At 37.6% G+C, this 25,292-nt stretch overlaps 1 protein-coding gene across 2 annotated transcripts in view; it reads right to left on the bottom strand.

Annotated features, from left to right (window-relative positions):
* The window catches only part of CBLB (Cbl proto-oncogene B), a 214,259-nt gene extending 189,238 nt beyond the window's left edge, over window positions 1-25,021 (bottom strand). Inside the window, exons 1-3 of one of the 2 annotated variants that reach the window (XM_022594278.2) lie at window positions 24,879-25,021; window positions 23,367-23,550; window positions 10,242-10,492 (exon numbers count right to left, since the gene is read on the bottom strand). In XM_022594278.2, coding sequence (XP_022449986.1) covers window positions 10,242-10,492; window positions 23,367-23,534 — 419 coding nt within the window. In that variant the 5' untranslated portion in view covers window positions 23,535-23,550; window positions 24,879-25,021. Of the gene's footprint in view, window positions 1-10,241; window positions 10,493-23,366; window positions 23,551-24,269; window positions 24,393-24,878 lie in introns of those variants that run through there. The other variant, XM_089910515.1, reaches the window with a different exon arrangement.
* Between the last annotated feature and the right edge of the window lie 271 nt (window positions 25,022-25,292).

Raw genomic sequence — 25,292 nt, forward strand, 5'->3', positions numbered from 1 at the left:
CATCTGACATACGATATCAATACTGGTTTAATGAAGATGAGAAAACACCTCATTTTCACAAGTATAAAATATGCTAATTGCTCGAATGAGTCTTCCTCAGACAATACCCTTCAGGTGCCAACAGCCGCAGGCTCACACATGCCGACTGGTAATAAGACATCATTTAGAAATACATCACACGTGAATATATAAAATTCCTGTCAAGTCATGTAACCTCCAATTTAGCTTCTCCAGATAGAAAATGGAATTGGAATACCTACCACACATTTCTGAGGTATGTTTGATAACAAAGATAATAATACAAGGCTTATAAAACATAATTTCAATCTTCCTTACCTATTGAAACTAATTATTTGCTTTCAATTACTTGGGTCTAAACATAAGTTTCCAGTCATCAAAGTTTAAAAGAGAATGAGGTATTATTCAATGAAAAAAGGAAACAGAATTGTTTTCTCTTTTAAAATATAATGAGTTCAAGATGAAACTGTCTCAGTAAATTTGTTCCTTCTTTTAATTTTAAATATTTTTCCCTAGAAAGCCAACAAGAATAGAAAAAATTTATATCTAAATGTTTTCACTATTGTTCTGGATATCACACTTTTCAGGCCTAAAAAGACCTAAGAGAAGCTGCTGGAGGGAACAAGTTGGTAGAAAGGTTCCTGGACAGCTTTTTGATCAATAATATAAAGAGGACAGGCATACATAACTGTTGCCCTTCTCTCCTCAGTCTTGTAGCCTTAAAAAAATATGGAGCTGCAGCAGGAATTCTACAGACATTAGGTGACTAGAGTGAGGACAAACCCAACACACTAAGGAAGGACATTACAAAGTCAGAAAGAGCTTAGTCTCTGACAGCACTGCTGAGAATTCTATATCCCTATATATGTAAACTACTGTTGCTCAGGTATTATTACTTTTATCCAGACACATTCCTAGTTTATGCAATTTATATACTCAGCCCATGTTGATAAAACACTTTTAAAATTGTACTGTCCAAAATTTAGATTAATACTTTAAGGCAACAGTTGGCAAACCACAGCCCCCAGGCCAAATTTAGTCTACCACAATGTTTTTCTAAATAAAGTTTTATTAGAACACAGCCATTCCAATTTATTTACATACTGTCTATGTCTGTTTTCCTACTATGAAGGCAGAGCTGACTAGTTACCAGGGACCTGGCAAAGTCTAAAATATTTACTGTCTAGCTCTGTACAGTTTGCTGACCCCTGGTTTAAGCCACTCAACATGCCATGTTCAGAAATAATTTACTCTTGTTTTCTAAAACCCTTGAGTTGATTCTCTAAAATCTTAATTTGAAATCATACTTATAATACTTTATATCTTAATAGTAAAGACACAAAGTGAATGTGAAGTGTAGTCTCCTCTATGCCACCAACATGGAAAATACCTCCCACATTTCTTTTTTAATTTGCAATACAGAAAACTTTGTAAACACAGATTTAATGATGATGATGTAAGTCGTAATTAACTATTTTAATTAATCATCCAGAGCTTATCACAAAAATAAAAGAATAAAACAGGGATTCTTAATCAAAGGGTAATCAGGGCTACTAGTAATATTGTAAATTAATTAAATATACATATTCATAGTACTAATAATTTCTAAAGAGATGGCATTTTATAATTTCATACATTGAAATCAGTAAGAATGTTATAACAAGATACTTATAAATTCATTTATTTCAATTTATATAAAAATTTTATTATTGATGAAAGTCAATTTCACCATGCTTTTCAATATATGTGTAAAAATTAATCAATAAATTAATTCATCGAGCTTTTTATTATAAACCTGAGAAAAAAAACTACAAAATTATTTGAGCTACAGACCCTTCAAAAAATAATTTTAAGTAATTTGTTTAGCATTATCTTCTACCGAGCAAAGTTCTTCACACTTTCATGACATATACTCTATTGAGTTTCAATTTTCTTTCCCTTCCATAGTATAAATTGTGCTGTATTCAGTCACTGTTATGGGTGAACTGTGCCCCCTAAAAAGATATGTTGAAATCCTAACCTCAACCCTACCTAGGAATGTAACCTTATTTAGAAATAGGGTCTCTGTAGATGTCATAAAGGTAAGATAGGGTCATTAGGTTAGGCCCTGAGTCATTATGACTGGTGCTCTCCTAAGAGGTAAATCTGGACACACACACAGAGGAGAACATCAGGTGATGACAGAGGCAGAGATTGAAGTTATGCTGCCACAAGCCAAGGAGTGCCTGGAGCTATCTATCAGAAGCTACAAGAGTCCTGAAAGCATCCTGCCCTAGAGAGCTGGAGGCAGCATGGCCCTGCTGACATCTTGATTTCAGACTTCTAGGCTCCAGAAGTGTGAAAGAATCAACTTAAGACAACATAAACTTCAGGTTTGTGGTAATTCGTTACAGCAGTCCTAGGAAACTCATAGTCACACATCTATGATTACACATGATTACATCACATGATCAGATGTTTAAAGTAACACATTTCAAAAATAAATCTAAATTGTCTCTGAGTTTAATCTGTTCCTCAGTGATTCTACCAAATAAGACTGGCAGCCTCGATCTCTCTTTATGATTTAAATCTATAAATGGGTACTTTCTGTAATGACCTATGCGTATCCTGCTATAATTAACACATCTATAAACAACTCATGTATAAATGCAAACTCCAATAAGAACTCATGCTCTGACAATAATGAGCTTAAAGAGACAAAGATTAATATTAAAATGGGTTTAGAAAACTGAATATTCCTGAAGTACTTTATTTCAAAACTGTGAGATATGAGTACTATTTTATGACCTACCCAATTAGTGCTGGATGCTAATCTGTTTGGACTCCAGGAAACTCCACTTCTATGTTAAATCACCAGGAAAAAAAGATGCTTCTTGGACTAGATTTCCAAGCATTCCTCAGGCTATAGAATTATCACTGCAGCTTGTCTGTTTTATAAACAAACTTCAATTTAGATTCGTAAAAATCTGCCAAAGGAGCTCTCTTTAACTAAATAACAAATCTGCCACTTGAAAGACATCATTCATCAACCTTCTTTGTGGGAGTATTGTTATTATGAAACTGAAAACAGGCATTCTTTCTTGAGTGCTTCAGGATTTTAATTATCAAATTTGAATGTCACCAGATATTTACTGAAAGGAAAACATCAATTTTAATAAACTGCCTTAAGACTGAAAAACATAAAAGGTATTCAACCATAAAGTGCACTTGAGTCTTGTGAGTTGGCTTACTGTCTTACGATACAATGGTTACCACTCAGCAATTTATGAACATTTAATCAACTCTCAACTGCAAGGAAAAAAATTCTCCAATTTTAAAATCAAAATGTCACGTGTATATAATATATATTTTGACCTGGAAGGAATTTAAATGAATTACAATAAAATTTTTAATACTTAATAAACCAGGTGTTACAGACTGAATGGTATTAACACAGGGCTGGGGAAAAAAGTAAATAAACAGCAAATAAATGGATTAATTGTAAACACTTTATTTAAAACTTAAAAACAGGGGACAGTGGATTTAGTCTTAAATTTGAATATCTGAATAGCAGAATAATTTGTGTTCTTTCATATTTTGAAAATATATCCCAAAGAGGAAACTGCTAGAGACACCCTTCACTTTTGACTTACATGAAAATCAACACATAAATTACTTTGTATCCAGTTAGCAAAGCAGCATGGATGTAGTTGGCCAAAGTCCTTAAGAGTCAAAGATTCTGCAAGCTCTCACCTGCCCACTCTGACAGACTCCCTTTGTTTAACTTTGAAAACATTTGTCTAGAAAACTTTCTTGTGGCCTCTACTCTCATAGTGTGTTAAAGAAATAAGCCCCTTCATTTCCAAACTTTAGAAAAGTATATTCACATCTCTCAGATGCTTTAAATATGAATGAAAGCATTCTTATCAAGACTGAATGAACTTTCTATTCATTCGTGATAAATTAATCTCAGGAAGATATTCACTTTTCCTAGAGAAAATTCCATTTCCTACTTGGCAGACATATTTCTACTTAAAAGGATTGATTACTATTTTCCTCTGAATCCAAATTATATATTATCATTTTAAAATGTCACAAATTAATCTTCCACTTCCTCTGTTCTTCCACTGAAAAGAAAAAAAAAATGCCTAGAATGCAGATACATATAGAAAAAATTAAATAGCAACTGAGTATGTTCATATTAAAATACTTGTGTTCAAACCTATCAGTAACCTATTTTGACTTACTTAGAAATCATATTTTTCTACTTGCAACTTGTCCCTTGTCCTCATGAAATGCAAAAGAACTGCAATTTTCACCATTAGTAAATAAAGAGAAATAGAAAGATTAGGTCAATATTTAAAATATAAAATTGTTTTTTTAAAGGAGTATAAACCATTCCTTCTCTTGCATCATTAAACAATAGATACTTCATAGAATAAATGGAATGCATTCAATACTGTACAAATTATTTATAGATAACATAACTTCCCTAAGATTAATTCTCCTGCAAATGGTTACTGTAATTAAAAAAAAAAAAAAGTATTTTTACTAGAAACTACTATTAGATTTGCAAAACTATTTAACAGACTGATGGAGCAACAGTAAAATTTAGTCTGAAACAAACGATATCTTCATTTGTTGATGCTGAAATGTCTTAGCCAACAAATATTGTGAATATCCAGAAAATAAGTTAAAGACTGAAAAAACACTACTGGAGTCAGGAAACCAACCAAGGTTACAAAGAAACCTTGGAGGAGAAATGGCATCACACCACCAGATTCCTGCACTCTTTCCTCATGTCCTTCTCACAATGTACAGGGCTGCCCAGGAGAAAATGTGGAACATGATGTGGGATTATAAACAAGGCCATTAACCTGTGAGATCCCATAATAATTAAAACTATTCCACAGAACCCAAACTGTGTACACAGGTCAATCTCTTCCTATGGTTAAACTGAAAACCGACAAGGAATTTCAAAACTGCTTCCATGACCATGTAATCAACAAGTACTCATGTTTATACCAATTTAAACATTTCAATTAATGCATTATTCTTTGGCCAAAGCAATGTTGTCATACAGTGGTATGAGGAATGCAAGCAGGTTGGTTTGCAGCTTTGTGTTTTGTTGCTGCCCTTACTGTTATTATTGTTGTAGCTGATGTTGTTTTGTTTCAACTTTTAACTTAACCATTTCTCTTTAGTATATCAGTTTCAAAATGTTCTTGGTACACTATCTCATGAATTACAACACAGGCATAAACAGCAAGTAGAGTGATTTGTAGTTCTTTAGAGGGAAAGGCACTTTATTAATGTAGCAGGCTATACGTTTATCTTTGTTCAGCCAAATAGTCCATAGAGAAAAAGATTTTGCCTGATGCTCCTGAAGGATTTTAAATAAAGGCTAGCATCTTCTAGAACTAATTTTTTAATGTCAAAATACTTTTTTTAAAATAATATCATTTAGAATGAGTATTATTATACAAGCTATGCACACTATGATTTGTTTTCTACAACACATGTGCATAAAGAATGGTCCAGGGGCTTTCAAATGATATTAATAATAAGACAACATCTGTGTATTACTCTTTGGCATGAATTTTTTAAAAGCCTTTATTTTTTTCACAGATAGGTTATCAAACTCAGAGCTATTTTTCCACCTCAGTTGACTTCTGGTTTTGTTCCAGTGATTGCAAACCGGAGTGTGGGAGGGAAAAATGGGTTGTAGCACTCTGGTTCACTGAAGCAGTTCTAAAATATGGAAAATCTGATTATCGTTATGCCATCACCTCTGGGTGCTCTAAAAAAAACAGTGTCCAACACCAGGGCTTGAAGAACAGGAGATTAATATATAACTTTTTATATGAAAGAGTAAATATTGTTCTATTAAAATGGTCAACTGACGAAACTGCCAGCCACATCACTGAGGAAAGGCATCTCCTGTCAATTTCATATTTGTCACCTGTAACTACCTTCACACCCACTTTGACTTTTGCCACTAAAAATTTAAGCAATATGTTACAAAGCTTCTCCTCTCCTCTGTGCTTGAAACTATAAATTGTCCCTTCTCTACATGATTCCTGAAGCCCACTCCACACATTCACTTGAAAACGTTATGTGTGTCAGAAATCACTGAATTACTATTCCCAGAAATACCAGCTCAGAATGGTTTAGACACTGCTGGAGAAGCACCAACTCAGTGTGAGGTTCAGCTGTTTGGGGGGGAGGGGGAACTGGGGAAAAGGTGATACTGGAGAAGGAAGAGGTTTACTATAAACGTCAAGCGAGGCATGCAGGCTGCCTCTACCAGAAATCATTATTCCACCCGTTCTCAAAGCAAAAGGCTTGCATTACGCACTCTTAATATCTATTTCCACAGCAAATAAACTTACCTAACTATAATTTCTACCTTTCACCCGCTACACAGGGAATACACTGCATGCCATTTGCTATATCTATTTATTTTTCTATTTATTATATTATCACATTTGTGTGAAATTGCCTTAAAAATTCGGGCTACTCATATTTTAGCAATCAATCAAAGCACAGCTAGTTCAAAACTGATGCCTGATTTTTTTCCCATTTGCCCTTACATTTAAAACAAATCCACAAAGAAGTTTATTTTTGATACAACAAGAACATTAAAGTAAACATTTTGATTCATGTACTCATAAAGTACAGAATCTCTCAGGGAAATGCTGGTTTAGTCAATGAACTCCAAATTACTATTTCTAGTATTACTGTCCTTCATTTTCAGCTTAAAAATACTAACGTCCCGGGCTTCCCTGGTGGTGCAGTGGTTGAGAGTCCGCCTGCCTATGCAGGGGAAACGGGTTCGTGCCCCGGTCCGGGAGGATCCCACATGCCTTGGAGTGGCTGGGCCCGTGAGCCATGGCCGCTGAGCCTGCGCGTCGGAGCCTGTGCTCCACAACAGGAGAGGCCACAACAGTGAGAGGCCCGCGTACCGCGCAAAAAAACAAACAAACAAAAAATACTAATGTCCCTAGTGACTTTACAGAATAATAAAAAAAAGATTGTTCAGAGAATTTATAATATTCCCAATTAGCAGTGTGTAATACATGTTAGATAAGAGTCATACTACTAAAAAGAATATTCAATTGCCTACCAACCCTGAGAACATTCTAAGGAGTTTCTTTTATATTCTATAGAGCAAAACATCCAGAGTTCCGTGTACAGTGACACGTTTTAGCCTCAGTTACATTTGGAAATCTAAGGGAACACAGAAGTGAACGTTTAAAAATATATTCCTAGGGCTTCCCTGGTGGCGCAGTGGTTAAGAGTCTGCCTGCTGATGCAGGGGACATGGGTTCGTGCCCCGGTCTGGGAAGATCCCACATACCGCGGAGCGGCTAGGCCTGTGAGCCATGGCCGCTGAGCCTGCGCGTCCGGAGCTTGTGCTCCGCAACGGGAGAGGCCACAACAGTGAGAGGCCTGCGTACTGCAAAAAAAAAAAAAAAAATATATATATATATATATATTCCTACTAAAAGAAACATAAATCAAAAATTTATGTCTTGTTACAGTGTACCAAGAATAGTACATTATTATGAATTATGATCATTTATCGAATGTAAGTTTTGCATAAACACAGTGGCCACTGAACATTATCAGAAAATTGAACATGGATGAAAGGAAAATCCAATTCGAAATATGCTATACCATCACAGAAGCTAATAAACTTTATTTTAGAATTGAATTTAGGACAGTGACAAAATTTACTTGGACACTTAAAACACAGAGTTGCCTCATTGTAATCAGTTAGCATTATGCAGTCTGTCATCATCTATGGAAATCTACACACAACCAAAATTTATAAAGATTCCACCATGATATGCTCCCACATAAAAAGCCAAAAAAATCTGAATTTATTTATGAAATGGTAGTTATAAGACATTTCCTGAGTTAGAAATGTTTCAAATTTCTAAAAAAGATGTAAAAGTGAGATACAAGTTTACCCCATCATATATTACTACATCCAATTGAAACACATGACTCAAATTCCTAGTCCTAGAAGTTACACACCTTCTCACTGATCTAATAACCTAAAAAGTAAAATTTCATGGATTACATTGCTATATCAAGAAGAATCTCAGGGCTACCAAATGTGAGAAAGAAGTGTAAAGATGTTTCTAAAACAAGTTAGTTTTATTAGATCTACGTTAAAACTACAAGGCGAAAATACAGTTTTAAACAGAAACATCTGGCTTCCCATAACCTTGGCCCTTCTTGGGAAGTCTATAAGAAGAAGCAATCACTATGATATTTCTATTCCTTACTTCTGGAACCTTGTGGCAATTCAAAATGCCCATTAACAGTCCTGGAGAGAGTCTTAGAGCTTGGAGCTAAAAGGCAGCTAACTAGAAGGGTCACCACCCTCAAGATGTATAAACTGTGGTCCAAGAATATTAAGTGATGAGCCCATAGTTACATAATTGGTTAGATTCCTATGATTATGTTAGGATTCATCACTAATTTAGAGAGCAAATGATAAATAAGGAAACATTTATGCCATTTTACCTTTGGCAGAGGGTTTTACAATGCTTGAATTTGACGGTTTTACTCACTCTGGGTATTTCTTTGGCTGCTATTTACAAACAACTTCAGAGTCTATATACCTAGATAACTGAATTTTCTGTTACACAATCCTATGTTTCATTAGACTATATGAGACTACTGTTTCTGACCTGAAACATTAGAGATTTCTTAGAGGTTTTTCCTATATCTAAGAAAACTAAAATCCAGAGACCTTAAGAGTCTTAAACTAAAATTCACCTCAACTACGTTAAGACATTATATAATTTAATTAATATTTATTTTCCAGTCTGGAAATCTAAATAGACTATCACTATCGGTGAATATTCTAGATAGAACTTAAATGTCCCAGAAGTGGAAAACTCTATTATTTGCTCTATTTAGTTTAAGATAGATCATGAAATTTAACACTGAAATAGCCAAACAACAAACTTCAATGAAGAATCTCTAAGTCAAAAATCCTGGCTATAAAATGAGGATTCAGTTGATGTCACTTCATTCATCACTGCCCCTGCTTCTCACTTAATAGTCAAAGTATAGGAACTGAAGTTACATCTCCCACCCACATCTTGCACACCTCCACCTCCAATCAAGACTACGTCCTGAAGACACTGTCCAACACCAAATGCTGGTGGAATGGAGCAACAGGAACTCTCACTGCTGGTGGGAATGCAAACAGTACAGCCACTTTGGAAAACAGTTTGGGAGTTTCTTACAAAACCAAACATAGGCTTATCATAATATCAAGAAATCATGCTCCTAAATATTTACTCAAATGAGCTGAAATCTTATGTCCACACAAAATCCTACACACCAATATTTATAGCAGCTTTATTCATAAGTGCCAAAAACTGGAAGCAACCAAGATGTCCTTCAATAGGTGAGTGGATAAACAAACTGTGCTACATCCATGTAATGGAGTATCATTCGGTAATAAAAAAAAAATCAACTATCAAGCTATGAAAAGACATGGGATAACTTTAAAGGCATACTGTTAAGTAAAAGAAGCCAGTCTGAAAATGTTACATATTATATGATTTCAACTATATGACATTCTGAAGAAAGCAAAAACTATAGAGACTTTAAAAAGATGAGTGGTTGCCAGGGCTTCAAGAGGTGTATGGTGGAGGCAGTGGGGGAGGGAAGCAATGAATAGGTGGGACACAGGGCATTTTTAGTGCAGTGAAACTATTCTACATGATACCATAATGGTAGATATATGACATTATTATACATTTGTGGAAACTCTGAGAACCGTGCAATACAAAGAGTGAACCCTAATACAGACTATGAACTTTAGTTAATAAAACTGTATCAATACTGGTTCATCACTGTAACAAAAGTACCACCTTTTGCAAGCTTTTAATAATCGACGAAACGGCAAATGGCGGGAGGGAGTATACGGGAGCTCTGCTTTCTGAGTCATTTTTCTGCAACCCTAAAACTGCTCTAAAAAATAAAGCTATTAAAACAAAATAAGAACGCTGTCTCATGAACTAGCTATTGACACAGAGAAATTTGTGTAAACCTTGTGTAAAACTACAAGGTTTAAATAATATGAAAAGCAAATACACAAATGCAATGATATTTCCCCCAAAACAAACACATGGTAACATTCATCCTAACTGTGAAACAAAAAGCAACATAAATGACCTTAACCCTGCGAAAAATAAAATCTGAAATATTCTTACCTGTCCTGCGACTGCTCTTCGTACATCCTCTCCTTGCCTTCTTTAAAGAGTCTTATTGCTCTTTTTGACTTTTTCATTAGACTATCAATGTAGATTTTAAAATATTCATTCTCACTGAGTTGGGCAAGTTTCTGGTTGTCGTCATATTTACTCAATATAAGTCTCAAATGCTGATATGTATCAGGTAAAATATCAAGTATATACGGTGGGCTATTCTTCAACTGGAGTTTGGGATTTTGGCACAGTCTGACCTAAAAGAAACAAAGACAGAAAAAAAACACTTTCATGTGAACTGCAACACTTTCTTTCACAGAAGAGCTGAGAAAATTATCAAACTATGTACTATTTCTTTGCCTTGCATAATATACATTTTGATTTTAAAATTATCATCAGCAATCTACAAAGAATCTACATTCCCGTCTGTTTTCATACAATTAAATACTATTCTCTTCTCTTCTCATTCAGTTTTTCTATGTCAGACCTTAACTTTCAACCCCAAAAGTTTTCATTCTCTCTTCAACATCCCACTGTTCACGGCTTAACAGAACATCTATGTGCTAATTATTATATAGCACTAACAGTCTCTTTTTTAAACAAAAATGAGGTTATGGGCCTCATCTGCTGGCCCATTTTAACATCTCACATTCAGAGATTATTTTCCCAGCTAAAGCTCTTTGATAGATTTTAATTTACGTTTTGGTGTATTGTTCCCAAACCCTGAGAAGACTAAACACAGGTGCTCTTTTAATAACTGAATTATTAAGTAGTAAATGGGTGTCAGGTCAGAACAAGTCTTTTCCACCTCTTCACATTACATCCCAGGCCTAGAAACACATGTTACATAACGGTTCAGTCATTTCATCAGGTGCCACCCAACGGCTGGGGCGTTCAGGGCTGCCTGCATAACCATACCTTCTGCTAGCACGAAAAGGTAGTAATTCTACTACTACATTCACTTCTTTCTACATGTTCATGTGATTTAGTCATAAGTAATTTTACCCATCTCTCATTCTTACCCCTCCAATCACAGCATAAAGAACCATCCAATTAAACGACTGTTTAAATAAACTCATTGGGAATTGCACAAGTGTGTACATAGTGTAAAGGCACACACTCTTACAAAAGGCAATATGTACACATCAAAGCAGAGTTACTGAGAAGCTCATGAAGCATAAGCTTGAGGGTCCCTCAGACACTTGGCCCTCTTCTAAAGGTCTCGTCATACATTTTTTTTGTAAAGTTTTCAAGAGCAAGATATTTTACACACAATTAGTTAAGATTTCTGTCTTTTTCCCAGTGCAACATCCCTTCTGTCAAACTTAACCTTCTGCTGGGTGGCACTGAAGGAGCTGGGGGCATTTCTGGAGTCTGGCTAATGGGAATTTGAGTTGAAATACACTTAGTTTGGCTTTAGTGGAAGGTACATGTAAGGAACGCAGTCACTTCTGGAACTAGTTAAATCACTGTCAGCAATTGTGATAAAAGAATGGCTTCGGGAATATTTCAAGTGTTCATGGTGCTGACCAGCCCAGCACAGGAGCAGGAAGGTCACGTTTAAATTTCGTAATTTGAATGTGTCCAATGGTACCCAGAATTGGAGGCATATGTGGGCAACGGAAGAGAATCAAAGTGCAAAGTGTACAGAGGGCTTCCCTGGTGGCGCAGTGGTTGAGAGTCTGCCTGCCAATGCAGGGGACACGGGTTCGTGCCCCGGTCTGGGAAGATCCCACATGCCGCGGAGCGGCTGGGCCCGTGAGCCATGGCCGCTGGGCCTGCGCGTCCGGAGCCTGTGCTCCGCGGCGGGAGAGGCCACAACAGTGAGAGGCCCGCGTACCGCAAAAAAAAAAAAAAAAAAAAAAAGAATCTGCCTGCCAATGCAGGGGACACAGTTTCGAGCCCTGGTGCAGGAAGATCCCACATGCCGCGAAGCAACTAAGCCCGTGCGTCACAACTACTGAGCCTGCGCTCTAGAGCCCGAGAACCACCACAACTGAAGCCCGCGCACCTAGAGCCTGTGCTCTGCAACAAAGAGTAGCCCCCACTCACGGCAACTAGAGAAAGCCCACGCGCAGCAACGAACACCCAATGAAGCCAAAAATAAATAAATAAATAAAATAAATTTTAAAAAAGAATAAGTGTACAGAGTCTAGATTATTTCTCTGATGTTTGTGGACTTAACCACTTCTTTTAATGGTCTTTCTTTTCATACCCAATTTTGTATTTGTACTTTTTTCTTTAAAAGGACCACTCCAAATTTCAGGTTCCACAAAAACATGGATCCACTTTTGGGTACTCATAAAAGTGCCCCGGCCAAATGAAAAAGAGTTGAACGTTAATAATTTCAAGAACCACAAACACAATAAATCAAGGAAATGACAAATGAAAAAGTACTCTTAAACTTACTTTCTCACTTGCTTCCTTTGAGAAATGACCATATCTTTTGTGGGGGAAAAAAGTCTGGCTCAAACTATCAAGCATCAGCCCCTAATTTAAGACAACCATTTCTCACATTAACTAAGGGTGCATTTCTCACATTAACAAAGTGTACTCCACTTCGTACACAGTGCCTAAAGCAGAACTGTCTAGCATACAGTACAGAACTAATAAATGGATGTATAGATGGTCGGTTGATTGATTCTGAAAGTCTTTATATGTATTTTTACACACAGATGTTATTATATTACTTCCTTATTTTCATGATTGAACTATATAATAGTATTTTCTCCCCTAAAGACAGATGAAGTCCCAAATATATCAATGATTTAACAAATCTTGCTTGAAACAAGATGGTTTTTCAATTCTTAAAACTAAAAGATAATATAGCGAGTACACACAAATTTCAAAAGTATCACCACCAACATCCTACAGCAGGCAGTTTAATTTCAGCAACATAAAACTTGGTACAACATGTCGCAGACTGATAAATTATTAACTTGTAGTTAGGGGGCTAGGCAACTTTAAATTCATTTCCTCCAACTGGTGAATTTTTTAACTGATAAATAAAAAAACTTTTCAGACATTCCAAATCACTGTTCTTTAATAGATTCTTTTAAACGGTACAGATTTTTAATTTACTATATGCTACCTGGCCTTTTTCTTACTTGTTTTATTTAAATTATAATTCTATCTGAGTATTGATTTATTCAGTAAAATTGTTTGAATAACTACTATATACCAGGTACTGAGCTTAGTGCCAGGAAATTATAGATGACTAGAGCATACTTCATGCCTCAAGGACTCTGGCAGAAGAGACCTAGTTCTCTATAATTAACTTAGGAGCAATGTAATTCTTGCTCTAAGGGATCTTAGTGAAGATCCTGTCCAATCCATTCATTTTTCAGATAAAGAAACTAAGAACTACAAAGATTACGGCGACTATTGAAAAATTATTAATCCAACACAAGAGTCTGCATCTTATGAATCTCAGCCTGATCTTCCTTCTAACTATATCACAATTTAATTAGAATTAGGCATATAACTAATGATCCCTGGCTAAACTCATTTACATTTTTATTTTACTCCATTTGCAAATTTACAGGAACTTGAGGACCCATTTGTTAATTCTACAAACGTTTATATGTCAGGCATTGTTTCGGGCCCTATGGAGTACAGCAATGAATAAATCACACACCTGTCCTCAAGGAGTGTTCTAGTGAAAAAGACTGGTGGCTTAGAAAAGAATGACAGGAGAATCAGAGTGCTATAATGGAGGAGACTACGAAGTGCTAGAGGAGGAATGAAGCAGACACATCTACGTGGCAGGGCCATGAAAGGCATACCTAAATTTGCAAAAGGAATATTCCAGGCAAAGGGATGTGCAGAGGCTTGAGAGGCCCCAGAGAGTAGGGTGTGTGAAGAGTAGTCAGTGCAGTCATTCTAAAAGGTGGGGGCATAGGAGCCCCTGGGTGAGTGGAATGAGGAGATCTTCAATAGGCTAGAGTCAGTTCATCAAGGCCTTTGTAGGCCACACAGTTTTTCTAAATCTGCACTTGGGCAAGTGCAATATAAAATGCTGAACTACTACTGCACGCCGCTGACTGTGCAGTTCATCAGTTGGATTAGTATTAAACTGTGATTTATGTCAACTCTTGCCGAAAATTGCCGAAAATGAATAACCCTATGCCAGGACTATGACTTCCTAGCAGGTCAAATTCAATTCAATTCAATAAATATTTATTGAGTGCCTGCTATGTGCAAGGAACTGCAAAAGCCAGGGCGAGAAAAATTGCTTTTCTAAAACCAGTATTTTAAGGAGAAAAATCAAGCTCACCATTTAAGGTTCAAGTTCAGATTCGAATGAGTCAGACTTCTAGAAATATCGAAGTCACTCCCTAGAATGAAAGCGGGTCCCAACACAGGAGAGCTTTCACAAAGAACACATCTACAGTCACATTATACACTGATGGAATTTTTAGGGCACCAACTGGTACATTAAAGGATTGGTTCATTACTCTTTGCTTTTGAACTAAAAGGTAAAACATCTAATATTGGAATTGGGCTAAAAATTCCATTATAGTCATTGGCTCAAAGGATTTTAGAGTTAAAGAGGACCTTGGAGGTCACCAAGACCAACTCCTTACTTGTTACATGACAATACTTAAACACAGAAATGGAACCTAGTTAAGTTTACTGCTCAGAACCCTGCTGTCTGGACTTACAAGTCAGGCACTCTCTCCATAACAGTAGACAACTGCCTGATGTATTTCTTGAAAATGTATTTAAAGATTTTTAGGGCTTCCCTGGTGGCGCAGTGGTTGTGAGTACGCCTGCCGATGCAGGGGACGTGGGTTCGTGCCCCGGTCTGGGAGGATCCCACATGTCGCGGAGCGGCTGGGCCCGTGAGCCATGGCCGCTGAGCCTGCAAGTCCGGAGCCTGTGCTCCGCAACGGGAGAGGCCACAACGGTGGGAGGCCCGCGTACCGCAAAAAAAAAAAAAAAAAAAAAAAAAAAAAAAAAGATTTTTAAGTAGACCTCTCTGTATATGTCTATATATGCATCGTCTCACATACATAAAAAATATATATTTTATATTTAATATGGCACTACATGTGTATTTCAGTAAATACATGAATATGTATTCACATACATAAAATATATATTCAACCATATCAAAGCAAAGGCACAAATATAAACACAGGATTTACTAGGGCTACAAGAATCTTCAAAGCCATTAATTATTCTGGAACACTCTTGCATTTAAACAGTTTCCTGAATGTGCTTTAATTAAAATTTCCAGCCAAAAGGTAACAAAGAAGTATTAGGTCAGCTAACATATTTTCTGCAAACAAGGTTCAAACCAGGCCCTGAAACCTATGAAAGAAATTCTACTGAAGCAAATGGAAACTTCAACAGTAAGGAATTGTGCGCATACCATAAAAGACTTTCATTATAAAACACACCTCACCTCATGGAGCATTCAGTTATATTAAATCATGTATTGTATCTGTGAAATGAAATATCCCATTTTTTTAAAGACAGTATGGGAAGCCTGAAAGAATCCCTTGTTTGTGCTCCTCAGGTAACTGCTGTAAGAGATTCCTTATTGCAGTTACTTAAAAATATGTCATTAGGACAAAAAGTATCTGTGAGTTCTTTGGGTTCTTTACAGTTTAGTTCAGCAAATCACACCACTAAGTATATAAAAGCATAAAAACTTATACAGCATAAAATTTAAAAAATATAAAAATAAAGCAGAACTCTTTCTACATAGAATATTAATTGGGCAAAACAAGAACATTAGCATATAACTGGTTATGAGTCTAGAAATTAATCATAGCAAGATTTGGGGGAAACTACCAATTCTTTTATGGTTTTCAAAGAAGGTTTCTTTAGAAAGACACCTTTAACCTTTATAACCTTTTATAACCTTTATAACCTTTATAACCTCTTTATAACAGTTTTATTGTTATAAGAAGCACCATTAAATAACTGACTAGTTGTAATTAAGATGTCAATTGTGTATTCATTTATTCACATATCTATCTTACTGGTCTACCTCCATCACCTAATGTAGGATCTTGCATATAGTAGATGCGCAATAAATATTTGATGGAGGAAAGGAGAAAAGGAACAAGTTAAGGAGGAACCTCTCAGAAGCAAAGTAATATTACAAACAGGATGTCCACACCTATATTAAATAAACCTGTCTACAAATGAATACAACGCTTGGGAAAGAACTTGATCATTTCAAATATAGGGGGTAAAGATCCTTTTGATTTACTTCTCTTGGAAAGAGGAAGATTCAAGCAGCGTGCTTGAATCTTCATACTATAAACATAGGCATCAGAACCAAACAAACCTGGGATCTAGCCCTGCCAGTTACTAGCTTTACAACCGTGGGCCAGTTTCTTCTTCTGGAAACCATGAAAACTTCTAAAGATGTTACAAATTCTCAGAAGAGGAAATGTAAAGTGCTCTGCACAATACCTGACACATACTGGGCACTGGCAACTTTTTAGGATATCTTCGCCTTCCATATTATACCACAACATGGCAAAATCCCTGCAGGTTTTGCAAAGATGTGAGAATTAGACCAAGGGCACTGGCCGCCTTGTTGGAGATCATTAAGAGTTCTTTTATTCAGCTCCTAAAGTTTGTTATACTACCTGAAATCCTTAAAAAGTCTCCTGTTTTGTACAGAATAGGAGCAGATAAGGCTAATAAGCCCAGGTCACTACTCCTGATTTGGAATCAGTACCTAGGTACTCAGCTGATCTGGAATCATTTGAAAGGTAGAATACTTAAGAACTATTTTTTGTAATTCCTATTAGAAAACAGTGTGAGCTTAACAATTATTTAAATGTTAATATGTTAAAAAGCTAAAAATTTTGTCGGATATTTTCAAAATGCTTCTTTAAGTACTAGGAGAAAATCAGCACTTACAAATACATTTAAAAATATCTTAAATATATGCCCAAGCAGAGTAGATAAAAACAGCATTGTGGCATCATCTAAGTCACAGCATGTTTTTAAGGTGATCTTAATATAAAGGCTCAGGACTGATTTCCATTTCAATTGTTTACTTATTTATGCACTTAATTGCTATAAAACTAGTTTAAATATATATTGTTTATTCTATAATACACAATTTTAAAACATGATTTAGACATTACGAATGTTACAAGTTAAATCACTTCTTGACAACCCAACATAAAATTTAAAAATTCCCCAAAACTTCTCTGTATATTTCCTTACTTCCCTCTTATCTAAGTGGAAGTTTCAGTTATCTACCAAGGATTACCCTTCTACTTGTTCTTAGCCTCTCCTTCTCACATTGTAATCCAGGATGCCACTTCATCAATTATTTCTTCTTCCCTTACATCTTAAATCACTCCCTACCTACATTCCTTCCCCTAAATCCGTGAACTTCTCCAATAGCACCTACACACAAAGTTATGCTCTGATCAAACCCTCAAGCTATCTATCAGACCTTTCTTTCTTTATACTAGTTGTCCCAGTTCTAGAACAATTTTTAAATAATCCACATACTCGTTTTCATCTAGCTGTCACATAAGCAAAACTACACTGAAAGATCAACAATGGACTCGACTCAGGACATTCAATGACTTCTTGAACTTTCATTCGGCTTGGTTTTCTCCATTTGAACTTGGTTTTCTCAGAATTTGAAACTAGATCCTCATTAAAGCTATCTCTACTCAGGAAATCAGTATGCTCTCATTCTTTTCCTATCTGTCTCATCACTGTTCTTTGCAGGATTCCCTTTCCTTCACTGCCATCTAATTATAGATACACACCCGATACAGCCGAGAATTCCAATCTCTAACTTTTTCTCCACCTCTCACCTTCTATTCTGCCCTCCAACTCTCTTGTTGTTCTATAGCTTGAAATGCTTCTTCTATGGGCATATCTACCAAACATATGTCTCTAGTTTCAACTTCTCTCTTTAACTGCACATTCAATTTTCTGACTTCAAAATGGATTTCACTCTGGCAAGTCAAACTCGACATGGCCAAAAAACAAACTTATCATGCACCAGCCCCCAAGCTTCCTCTTTTTCTTCCTATGTACCTTATCTCATTAAGGGCATCACTGCCTTTAGAGTCAACTAAGCTGAAAACCTCAAGAATCACTTTCACTTCAACTTCTTGTTCATCCTCTATCTCTGAAGGGTCACCAGGACCTTAGATTTTACTCCAAAATACCTCCCACGTTTGAACCAACACTTGCTTAATCTACTGTCAATTCTCTAGCTCAGCCCTTCATTATTTCTTGCCCAGTCTGTTTTAATTCCTCTTGATCATTATTCCTACTTTTAAGGGTTTCTTTTTGTCTCTTAATTCATCCTTTCTAGAGTCAAGACAGTAATTTATCACAGCATAGCCTTGACTTTCTCTCACTCTGCTCAAACATCTCAGTGTTTTTCGGCCTACCAAATAAAGTCCAAATTCCTTGACAAAACAGTCAAAGCCTCTTCATCTTTCTCTAACTAACCTTCTTTCACTCAGCAATCTCCCTTTACTCATCATTCCTTCTGTCTGATGTGTCCTCACTTCACTGGAATCCAAAGCATCCTCTAAAAAATAGCTGGATAATACCTCCACTATGCTGCATTCTACACCAACTTTTCACCCCAGCAAGCAACACTCACATCTACCAGACGCTGTGTTACAGCACTTTATTTACACCGTATTACAGCACTTAACTACACCCTACAGGATAACATGGTTATCTATGATTCTCTATCTTTCCATACTTAGGACATGATAAATGAATGATGAAATAAATAGATAGCATAGAAAGCAACTCTGAAAGAAAGTAAGAAGTTGATTCAAAATCTGAATGGTTAAAATTCTATAGGATTTAAAAGATAATAGCTGATTAAGGCTTCTGCTAAATGTGTGCTCCATATCACACAGATAAAAACCCAGGGAACTCTTGGGAGGATTCCTTTCAATCTTTTGCTTTATCCAAAAGCTTTACCTAGAAGTGATAAGAGGCAAACTTTGGGATCACTCCATTTATCTAAGCACAAATCAGAATCTAACTCAGCAGTAAACAAAATAAGCCAGACACGTAATGTGTTACCATATCAAAGTCTACTAGGGCCCATGATTCTGCTAATATAGAACAACCTAACTAAGGAAAAAGAAATATGTGAAGAATAATTCAAATAAATGATATTCCCTGTTCCAAGGGCCCAAGGACAGTGATATTCTCAAACCGAACAAACATAAACAATAGGCATCCTAAACCTAAATGTTATTCCACATGCAATATTTTTCAGAGGTGTGAGTAATTCAACTCAGAAGAGAATACTTACTCTTATTTTTTAATAGCTGCATATAATTTAAGCATTTTTGATTGACAAACTTTAAAATATATTATGGTTGACGTGACATTATAAAGATAGAGAATAAATTATATTCCAAGCTTGGCAAATGTACTAAATGTACTGACGGTTAAAAGCAGGAAAAGGCTGTTTGGTATCATCACTTTTTAAATGTTTTTAAAACTCTTTCGGTAATGTAATTTCAAATGAATGACAAGGACAGCAAGACAAAAACGTAGGCAGGTACTCAACTTGCTTTGCTCTTTAGCATCAATTAATTACTCTTTAGTTTCCTGAACATCCATGTACGCTCAGTACATTTAGTACCTATTAGATGGAAAACTGTTTCTTCCACTTTCCATCACCTGGCTAAGACGCTTGTGAAAACCATGTGCAGGAACCTCACATTAATAAATCATCATTCCTACCATACTGATTAGCAATCATTTCCTTACCCTCACCACAGCATTTCCAACAAGAGTACAATAATGCTATTCCTAAAGGCAGTGGCCAGCAGAATCCAGACAGACAACAGTCTGAGCAGTGGCCAGAAAAACAAGACATGTTCTCGACTGCTCCCACTGTACTTTGTATAGGTCTGTATTACAGCCCCTTCCATACTACATGGCAATTATCCACTTACATGCCTGGCTCTGATGCTGGTCTCTGAGCTCCATGACAGGTCAAGGGCAAAGTTATATCTTGTATAGCTTTGCATCCCCAGGTAATAAGCACTTCATAGAAACACAGTAGGTCCTCAAGAAATGTTTAAGTGTTTAAGAACCTCCATCTCTGTAAGAGCTTTGGAACAGACTCCACATTTCAGGTGTATTTGAACCTTGCTGTGTATTCATGAGTAATAGTTCTGTCACTATATCAAACAGGCAACTACTGACCTGAAGAGTTTGGGATCAGCTATTGACTTACACTGACATGTAGAACTAAAACCAGAAAATATGTCTAAATGAGATGCTTTGGGATATGCTACTATTCTTTTTCTCAATAAATGCACTCTGCTAAGTCTGTGCCACTGATGTTTTCTTACAAAACACTTTACATCTTACAAGGAACACAGCTGAGCAATTACTCCCTCCCACTCTCAGTGACCTTGTATAGAAAGCCTGCCCTCTGAAAACATAACAATTAGTTGGAACTGGAATTTCAGTTGACTGTTTTAAATTCTAGAGGCCAGGGAATGGTGTAACTACACATTTCCCCTACAGTCTAAGACTGTTTCACAGCCCTGTGAGATGTTGTTTTACTTTATAAGTGGCTGAGACGACATACTGTACTTGGAGTTTGTTTACAATTTTACACTTCTAAGATTTGACCTTGTTGCAGAGGCTTCATAAAGAAAAAATGCCAAATGCTTAACCTTGCCTTTTACATAACTACCAGTTAGATTTGAAAGTTACTATTTTCTGTTATTCAGAAGCTAAACTCCTACTATTGCAGTTATTTTACAAAACAGGTAATGTGTCAAGTGATTCACTTTTGGACTAATAATAAAGTTCCTGATGTAATCACCAGGACAGTGTTGATATCATGAACCACTTCCTTCACCGCTGACAAGGAAGGAAAGACAAACACATGTGGGTGATCCTTCTGCATTACACAATTAAATAAAATAGACTTTCCAAATAGTAATTATCAATGCTTTTTTATTACTGTGAGATAGAGTAGCGATAAACATACTGAACTCTTCTAAAATGATTTATATGGTTTCCCTCCACAAAGCCCACGAATGCATTCATAAATGAACACAACAATTTTCAGCCTTGACAAATAATGAAGACAAATAGGGAAAGCCACACAATGCACCTCTGGCCAACACCGATACCCGCATTCCACTAAGCAGAGACTTTAGGTAGTAGATTTCCTTGTGAGTCAAGTTTCTCAATTGGAGAGGCTAAACACAAACCCATGAAAGGGTTAACAAAACAAACAATGGCAGAAGCTTAACTATCAAATAACCATCTATTTTACCATAACCCATGGTGAAATAATTAAAAGAGGAGAAAACTTAGGTTAACAATCGGTTACAGACCAAAATTACACACACATTTTTTAATGTTTCAAAAATAATGACTCTATATTACCTACAGTTTACCACTTCTTATATAAATCTTTTTCATTTGATGTTCTAACATTTACTCACAATTGTACAAATTCTGACAACTCAAAGGGGTGGGGAGAGAGGAGCAGCTCCCTGGTAGAATCTGACCCATTTTTGCCCACTCATATAACAGATAAGTTAAAGAAAAACCTTGAATCTCCTTCTCTTATGCCCAACTAATGGTTCAGGCATGAGAGTGACCTTAAATTGCTTACTCCTTAGAAAAGCAAAGACAGCTAGTATTGTGCCTGTCAAATATATACAATTTTTCCAACTGCATGCCCCTCATTCTTAAGTATCCAATGTTAAAATCAAAACCTGACCTCAAGCAGCAAGTTGCAATGTTCTGACACTATGACATCATTCTGTCTGGAGCACTTTAATATCACAATTTGAATAAATTGGCAGAAGCTTAAATAGGTCACACTGAATCCTAAAACTAAGGATATTTATCTAACAAAAATATTCTGGCTCTGCCTTTAGCATCACCAGCCATATAATGCCAGGTCTATTGTTCATCTACCCATCTGTGCTTCTCATAAGGAGAAATGAAAATAAAGTAAATCTTATCCCCTTCCTGTATTGCTAATACCACTGACAGTGGCTTTTTGCGGCAAATATTTGAACACTGTTACAAACCAAAGTAGACTGCTACCATATGACTTTGTGAAGGCTTTAGCACACACCTACAAAGAAATATTTTTTTAAACCTCCATTTCTGCAGTTATAAAGACATCAAGAGCCCTGCATCAACTAACTTTATAATTAGCCCCAAATATGTATGAAATAAAACCATAAGGCGCTACAAACATTTACCAATATATAGGGTACAGTACTACTGCTTCAAGAGCAAAACTATTAATTTTGCACAGCAGCATGCTACATCTTAATTATATTTATTTCATAATCCTACTTAGTAAAATAGGACACAGCTACAGTTTTCTCCATAGACCCCTGTGAAGTATTCAGGTTGCCTAGACTTCTCTGGGCACTGACAGCCAGCATTATTTCTTCTTGTAACATTGTAGTTCATCTGAAAGCAACATGCAGAAACCACAGAAGTTTCTGATACTCTCAGTCCCACCACCTCCATCATAAATTTTCCTTTCACAATAAACAATGTGCAATCAAAAAGGTTTCCTGTTTCAAAATGGAATAGATGAAAGAAACTGTAACTCTATCATTAACAACAGCAAAAAAGTTCCTTAATGAAGATGAATTCTCAAAGATGAAAATGGAAACTCTCAAACACTGCTTCCTCACTTAAGGGCTAATCTGGTTCTTTCCCCAGTTATCATTCTCAGCATCATACATTGTGGTTGTCATGAGTGGTCCATCAGAGACTTTTCTTAAATTACTTGTATACAGTCTTTTGTTATCTAACAGCAAGACAACCTTACATAAAATGTAACAAACACATCCAAACTATTCTATGCCATGCACCAACAAAGAGCAGCCAACAGTAAAAACTTTGCATGTCTGAGTCATGTAGAGGAACTTTGAACCTTGAAGAGTAGGACAAAAGTAAAAAACAAGTCTTAGCTCTGAACCCAACTTTTCTAAACACCCAGAGCAGATATAAGAAAGATGGTCAATCCAAAGCAAAAGATTGTTGCTACAACAATAATTAGTATTAAGTAACAGTACAAATAAAACTGGAAAAACCAGCCACATCCAGGGTCAACCCTGCTGTGTACAGACACGGTCAGACAAAACTTACCACTTTGTCCATGAGTTTCCAAGTTTTCTCCACAGTCCTGCGATCTGCTGCTGCTTGCTTAGGGGGTCCAACTGCATCTTGAATAGCATCAATAATACCCAAAATTCGTCCTTTTCGGGGGTTTCCTCCTCGACCACCAGGGTTTCTGCCATTCATAGAATTTGCCATCTGGAATCTTAGTTCTCTGAAAGGGAAATTTAAAAAAAAAAAAAAAAAGTTAGTTGGTCATGAAAATATTTACCCAACAGAAAACAGGTTAACTTGTACACACTACATACTCCTCCATCAGTGAGAACAAAATCCAGGGCCCCAGATTCAACTTTTCAATAGCGTGTGAATTTACACTCTCAATCTTTACACACAACAAACAGGTTTAGTAGCAATGACCTTAGATTTGTTTTTGGAACACTAAGAGTTAAAGATGCAAGTAATGAAGGCTTGATTAATACCAAACTCATAACAATAAAAACTTATATAGATTTCCTCCAACTAGATAAGAATACACTGTTCTGTTTTTCCCCTCCCTGCCTTAATCCCAATTCAAAAGACTAGAACTGAAGCCCCCAGAAAATATTTTGGGAGCCTCCCTCAAAAACCGCACTTTCACTCTGTTAGATTTCGTCAAGTTATATAAACGTAAAGATACTTCTACAGGAGCTTAAGGGACACGTCTGCTGTCAACAAAGGCTTAGGACTTGGATTTTACCCGCTAAAACCACCAACTACGGACTCATGAACATGGACACACGAACACACAGTTCTTCAGCCAACGCGGTTGAGGAGTTGCGCCCAAGTTAAGAGCCATATAAACCAACACACAAATAACCCATTTTAAAAGAGAGTGAGAAACTGACAAGAGCGGGCACAGAAAGGAGGAGAGAGTTCACTTCTTTCGCTCCTCGCCTCTGGTCTCATCCAAGTGGGGTGGGGGTAAGGGGTCCAAAGCTTTGTTTCGGGACATCTGTGCCTCCTCCCGGCTCAGGCCCCTCCCCTGCCACTCTCGGATCACAGCTGGGGGAGGAAGGTGGACAGAGAAAGGACAAAGTATCGCCTCGCGCCTACAGCGCCCACAGCCCAGTCCGTCTCGGGCGCTCTGCGCTCGGCTCCCCGGGTTGCCTGCAATCCCAGCCGCCCGTCTCCCTTTACTCCCTCTTCCTCCCTCCGTGGCCCTGCCCAGGTCCGGGCTTTAAATACCCCTCTTCAAACTGTGACGGCGGCGGCGACAGCAGCTGGAAGCCGGGGCTGTCCCCTCTTCCTCTGTGGCCCGCGCCTGGCTGCCCCTGGGCCCCCAAGGCGGAAAGCAGCGTCGAGCCTCCCCCGCGCCCCCTTCCCTCCAGGCCTCTCGGCGCAGTAGCTGCCCAGAGACACGCGTGTGCGCGGGTCTGACTCTACGCGCACGAGCCCAGGGTGCGTGGGCAGCCCGGGCAGGGAGTGTGTAATTGCCGTGAAAACCCCGCTCCAGAGGAAGGAGTGACCCAGAGCACCATCGAGACAGGGAAACGCAACAATTACCGTCAAGACCAGTCCACGCCCGCTTTCCCCTCCCGCCCGACTCTCGGGGAGGCCGCGGGACGCTGCAGCAGCACTAGCCGGAGGGAAGAGACCACTCGCTGGCCACCCCACCCCTGTAGGATACACACACAGAGAGCCAGGGGCGGGGCGGGGCCGGGGGCGGGGCCTCGCGCTACGGGACCAATCCCGAGCACCCGTGCCCTACCCGACAGCGGGCGGTGCCAATGGGCGAGAGGCGCCCGTCCTCCTCGCACTACCACCCGGTCCACGTCTCCCACAGTACACAATGGCCCCAGAGGAAGGCCGGTTCGCCGCACGTCCCAAATGGAAAGGGATTCGGAGGGAAATGGCGGGACTGGACTCACCCGAGAACGAAAGTGGAAAAGGGAAAGGAAATGAAAGAAAGGATGCAAG

Source organism: Delphinapterus leucas, chromosome 4, assembly GCF_059928025.1.
Source record: "Delphinapterus leucas isolate spDelLeu-1000000601 "Yukka" chromosome 4, BTC_Dleu_Yukka2, whole genome shotgun sequence".
Lineage (NCBI taxonomy): Eukaryota > Metazoa > Chordata > Mammalia > Artiodactyla > Monodontidae > Delphinapterus > Delphinapterus leucas.